The sequence below is a fragment of the Solanum stenotomum genome, chromosome 10 (genome assembly GCF_019186545.1).
Source record: "Solanum stenotomum isolate F172 chromosome 10, ASM1918654v1, whole genome shotgun sequence".
Lineage (NCBI taxonomy): Eukaryota > Viridiplantae > Streptophyta > Magnoliopsida > Solanales > Solanaceae > Solanum > Solanum stenotomum.
In genome coordinates, this window is record NC_064291.1 from 43,298,062 (window position 1) to 43,304,147 (window position 6,086).

General features: G+C 34.6%; 1 protein-coding gene and 1 non-coding gene across 2 annotated transcripts; both read right to left on the reverse strand.

The window, feature by feature from the left end:
• Positions 1-686: 686 nt before the first annotated feature.
• LOC125842574 (uncharacterized) lies at positions 687-4,480 on the reverse strand. The gene is made up of 2 exons (XM_049521881.1): positions 4,216-4,480; positions 687-1,464 (listed from the first exon to the last, which is right to left on the reverse strand). Exons 1-2 carry the CDS (start codon positions 4,421-4,423, stop codon positions 806-808), a joined length of 867 nt encoding a protein of 288 aa, XP_049377838.1. The 5' UTR covers positions 4,424-4,480; the 3' UTR covers positions 687-805.
• A 1,522-nt stretch (positions 4,481-6,002) lies between these two features.
• Positions 6,003-6,086, reverse strand: TRNAL-CAA (transfer RNA leucine (anticodon CAA)). Its single transcript has one exon. It is a non-coding gene; the product is annotated as a tRNA-Leu (tRNA).

Consider the following 6,086-nt stretch of genomic DNA (forward strand, 5'->3'; position numbering starts at 1 on the left):
ACATTGTTGCAAGTTGAACCAAGGGAGTTCATAGTTTCCATCCTTTACATTTTAGTCCCAATTTTCTATTCCTATTTCTTTAAGACCCTAAGTTAGTTTATTAGGGTAGTATTGTCATTTCTGTTTGTTTAGGGTTCAGTTTTGCATTGTATAAATACCTTGTATGTACTCATTTGGGAGATACGAATGAAATGATCCTTAGATTAATTTAGCCTAGTTCTTACCTTAGCTTAGTTTGTAGCTTGTTTCCTTCTCAAATTCTATTCTTGCATCAGACATAAATATTTAAAACTGAGAAAAAAAAAATTAAGATTTTTATCTAAAAATAAGTTATAGATATTTGTATAATTATAAATATTTTATTTACGAATAAAATAGATATTTAAAATTAATTACTCCATTCCGTCATAATTTATATGTCCTCATTTGAATTCGCACATTTTTAAAGAAAAAGTAATTTTTTTTGTTTATGTTCTAAAATAAACCTGTAGCTGTAAATAAAAAAAATAATTGAAAAGTAAGTTGTTCCTAATATAGAATATAAATAAGACTAAAAATGTCACATAAAATTGGATAGTCCAAGAAAAGAATGCTTTAGAAACTTGAGAACATCTACATCGGGTGAAGCTACAAAAAATTGGACATCCTTCTGTGTTTTTTGTTTTTCTTTGGAGGGGGGATATATTAAGGAAAAGAAGCAAAATGTTTCTCAACACAAGGTAGCCTAACACAAGGGGAAAAAACAGACAAAACAATTCATCAAGATGCTACAGCTATTATTAAAATCCTCCAGCCAGGAAAAAATTTACCAGCCAAGCTTTTGTGCTATTGAAAGGCCACATACGACTGTTATTGAGTAGATACTACAATCCATAAACACTGCACCCATAATCCTTTGCAATAACAATCCCAGCTCCAGAGCCTTTCCAATTTGATCAACCATACCAGCGCCAGGGACACCGTTTGCCGCTGCTTTTTGATTCCTCTGTGACCCAGCTTCTTCTGCGAGAAGGCGCGCAATAACAATCGATATGTTGGTCAACATCAGTAGCAGAAGAGGTCTGAAAAATATGACCACCTTGAAGAAGTGGCTGTTATAGGACACAAGAACCAAAATGGCAGCCACAAGAGAAAAGTTGAGGCGGATACTCTCGGAAGCTGCAATTGCAGAACTAATTTTATTTGGGGCGAAAATGTTGTGATAGTTGCTCTTCAGTTTTGAAAATTGACCCCCATCAGAAGCAGAAAGGCATGGAGGATTTACAGCAGATGAATCCGGAAATAATTGCTCTTTGTCATCAAGATACAAGGCAGGTGCACTTGATGTTTCAATGTTTGACTCACATTTTCGCATAAATGGAGTTGTTCTGTTTTTTCCATCAGATTCTTCATGCTCGCCAGGCTCGATTCCATGATCACCATCAAACAACAATGGTCTAGCGGCCTCGTTCCCACTAATATAAACTGTGAAGTAGCAATAAGTGAGTGACAAGTACAATAAGCACTCTCCTTAATAGAAAATGTCAAGTAGCAACAAATGATTGACCAGTATAATAAGGACTCTCCTTAATTGAAACAGTACAAGCACTCTCAAGAAAGGAAACAAACAAGAATGTGAAAGCACCAATGTCATGCTTCACATGCCTACTTTTTAAACCAGAGCTAAGAGAATATATCTGTTAGCAAGTCTAGGATCTATAAATAATACAATCTAACTCTTACATTATAGGCACTAAAAACAGCAGCAAACAATGTAACGCTAATAACACAAGCACTATAAACCACATCGCCATGACATTTAACTCTCAACAAACTCACATATTCTTTCCTTCCCAACAACAACATTCCCACAAGTGGGGCCTGGGGAGGGTAGGATGTACGCAGACCTTACCCCAACCTTTGATATTCTTTCCTTCCCATTGAACAAAATTGAATTTTATAACAAAAGGTTATAGCAAGATTTTCTGACCCCAGAGATGGGGGCAGGTGGTACCTCTGTCACTTAAAATTTTTAATTATAGACTGAGTTGGGGACCAAGATCTTCGACTTGCAACATTTTATTTCTGATTAAGCAGGCCTCTAGCAGACTCATTGACAGGTTTATAGTCCAAGGCTCCAAGCTAAGAAGAAAGATGTTGTAGGAATGTGAGGAAGCAACTACTAAGCACTGATGGGGTTGGGAAGTGTATTTAGATTCTCTTTTTTATCTTCTCTAACGTAGATCTGAAAATCATTATAATCAGATCAATGCAAAACTTTTGTGGTAAAGAAAGTTCACAGATATGATATGATGATATTTCTCCTCAATGATTGGGAGCATGGTTATCTACAGGACATATTGTTGCGAGGGTGGAGATACAGCAGACACTGATTGCCTGAGGCTGAGAAAGGCGCAGTTCTGGGCTAGCCCTTGATTTTGACTCTTTAAAGCAAGAATCGAAAAGCCTTCCCCTATGATCAATGTAAGCCATCAGGAAAAACTCAAACAAATCAACAAGGAGAAATCACTAAAGAGACTGGTCTAATTGTCATGATCTCTCTCCCTCTCTTTTTCTTTCTTTTTTTGGATGACAAGGGAAACCCGGAGCCGCTACCCTTTTGGGTGTGCACAGGATAAAAACCCCGCTCCTATGCAATAGTTCGCAAACCACATAGAAGAGGTTACCCGTACTAGGCAAGCCCAATGCGACGAGCTCGACCCACCCCTTGCTTTCGCTGCCAAGGGGTTTCGAACTTGAGACCTCCAACATGGAAGTCTCAACTGGTTTATCAGTATCACAATTTCTGATTTATAAGCCTGGATAGTGGATACTAACTATCATAGCCTCCAAACATGCAATGGTTTATAATTGTTTCTAAGTCAAGCTGTGAATCAAGGATACAACTCTAAATGCATTTTCAAAACTCCTTCTTCATTTATACAGCCTTAAAAGGAAACCTCACCATCAGTTATCTTTATTAATATCAAACTGAAAGATAAATACTCCTCCACCCCTAATTGGATGTCTTTGATAGCTTCTCAATTATTGAACTTATATATCTTTGGACCATAGTTTTTTATACATTTCTTAGTATTTTTGCTGCGAACGAATCTATACTAGCTTGTGTGCACCTCGACTAATTCCATGGGGTACCTACTCCCTCTTACCAACACAGGTACCAAGATAACTCTATTCATCAAGGCTTGAACATATGGAAAGAAATCACCTAGTGTTTTAGCCTCCGCTGCGCTTCGAATCAATTTTCAAATTGAACCTTTACAAATCAGGTTATCTGGGAAGATTGAGCAAAACTAACAAGATTCCTGTATATGTAAACCTTATAAGAAGATTCCCTTCCTCTTGTGAAAGTCCTCATTTTAGCACTATCCTGTAGCATACTAGAGTGAATACTGGGATTTTTTTATGTCGTGTGGCAGGAGTATATGATGAAAACCACTACTTTCAAAAGCGAAAACAGCAAAAAGAAAAGAGTAAGGCTCATGGGGCTTGAAGCAATAAAGCAATTAAAAGCACACACTTCTTTGAGATGAAAGGCTCCATTTACAGAACATAAAAAAAATCGAACATCTATGAATGTAGTCCTACAATAATCAAATTGCAATTAAAATAACTAATTTCACCACCCTATACAGAACAATCCAGATAACAATCCAACTCTTCAAATTGAAATTTAAAGAACCAATAACTTCACATTGGGACATTCTGCAAGTCATTGTTTCAAAGAGTGATGCTTTCTCATTATGTGATGAATCCTCCGTTGGTTCATGTTGCTTCATCACTTTAAGTGACAAAGCAAGAGCTTTTAATAACACTGACGTATTCCATTCCAATCAATGGTAGGAGTATAAATTTACAAACTACCAACTTATAAATTGGACATAAACTAAGTAATATTAACACCTTTTCACTAGATGTGCTATAAACTAATTTCATTTCTCAGAAAAAGTACACATAACAAAACACTATACTTCAACGATTTGAACTAGAGACCCTTACCATCGCCACCTTGACCTAACCCAATAATCAATAGGACGACTAGCCAGGCAAAAAGTGGAGCCAATATATGCACAGATACATCAATTGCTAGTTTTCGAGTCTACAAATTCTAATTGGAAAAGCAAATAATTCCTCCTAGAAACAAAATTTAGATATCAAAATATTAACCAACGGCGGCAAACAATTCAGATTGTAAGGGGGAAAGGAGGAGAGTACCAGGAGAGGATTGGTTAGAAGGGAGATGATTTCCTTCTATCCAAGTAGGGCAAGAGGCGGTGTGTGAATGGCGAGTTTCCGATCCCGATCCCGTTTCCGATCCAGTTTCCGATGATAGGGTTGGGATCCGTCCGGTAATTAGAGCTAATCGGTCATTTCCCCGTTCTACAATACGACGTCGTCGGGTATCTCTGCCGCTTGTCGCCATTATTATCCTTTTCGTATCTGTGACAGAGCTGTTTCTTACGTATTCGAGTTGTGCTTGCATTTCTTTTCTTATATATATTACGTATATATAAATTTTATAATCTTCGTCTTTCTGTATTACTACACTTACGTCCCCAATACTTTGCGGGAAATTGCATATTTACTACACATCAAACGACCTTAAAGTGAATAAATAATTTTTGACATAATAAATATGTTTCTTTAATTTGGATTTAACTTATATACACATTTAGACAGGTAAATTTATTTGAAGTTAAATAAATACGCAAGTAGGAATCCTACATGGCGATTTATATGTATTATGTCACATATGACTCACGTGTTTACTTGTTCAATTTTATACAAGTTTAAGTATTTACTTGATGCTCATAAATGTGAGCTAAAGTCAAATGGGCACATTTATGTATTATGTCAATAAATTTTGAGGATGAAAAAATATTTTCATATTAATTTCTTAAATAACCATTCAACTAATGGTTATTATACGAGAATATAACATTTTATTTCTTCATGATTGAGAAATTAACTCGACATTGTTTGACATTTGAGTTCAACAATTGAAATAAACTTTTAACATGAACAAAGAAAATTTTCTTCTAATAAAATGTAACGTGGGCTTAGTGATGGCAAATGGGCGGGTTGGGTAAAATTTGGGTGGGTTGAAAATGGGTAATAATTCAACCCGCTCATATTTGATATGGGTAAAAATGGATTGGGTAAGAAATGGGTTGGGTAAAATCTAGTTTATCCATATTTATCCATATTTTCATGAGTAAATAGTACTCTACTTAAGAATTCAACATGGAGAAAATATTTTAGTCTTTTTTTAGATGAAAAATGTTGGAAATGCTTCATTTAGTTTTATTGTATCATAAAAGTAAAAAACAAAAAAATCCTATAATTTTTCAATAAAAAATTAAATTTGTAATAACAAGGGAAAAATATTTTTAATTTCAAAGTAAATGAATATTTGCATTTTAGGACTAAAACATGCTTAATGCACTTTAAGCAATGTCAATACTAATATATGATTTGCTTATTTTACACTATGAATTTATTATCCAATATGAAATTAAACAAATAAAAAAAATATAATTATAAGCAACAAAAGAAATGTACATTTAAAATATATATTTTTTGGAGGGTCAAAGACTTCACCTTTTCAATCATAGTGAAAAATAATTAATTCTATAGAAGAACATAAGAAGCAAGAGAAATTACAATATTTTTAGTGATATCATGAATAAAAGTTAAAAGCTTAACCCATTTGACTAATCTATACTTTACCCATATTTTACCTATATTTTTATGGGTTAAATATGGGTATCAACCCATATTTTATCCATGTAAAATATCGCTCACCCAACCCATTAAAATATGGACGGATTACTAAAATATGAGCTCATTTTATCGGCACTACGTGGGCTGAATCATAAATTAAAATAGAAATAATAAAACATGAAAAAAAATTGCAAAATGTAATGTGGGCTGAATCATAAATTAAAATGGAAATAATAAAACAAGAAAAGAAAACAGGAGAAAAATGCAAAAATAAAAAATGTCAGAAGTGGGATTTGAACCCACGCTCTCTTACGAGAACCAGAACTTGAGTCTGGCGCCTTAGACCACTCGGCCATCCTGAC

Bases quoted from the DNA above. Each gene is read 5' to 3' on its own strand.
- LOC125842574 (XM_049521881.1), bottom strand. From the start codon at position 4,423: ATGGCGACAAGCGGCAGAGATACCCGACGACGTCGTATTGTAGAACGG. The intron at 1,465-4,215 runs GTACTCTCCTCC...GCTACTTCACAG, and splicing joins TTCTAACCAATCCTCTCCTG to TTTATATTAGTGGGAACGAG.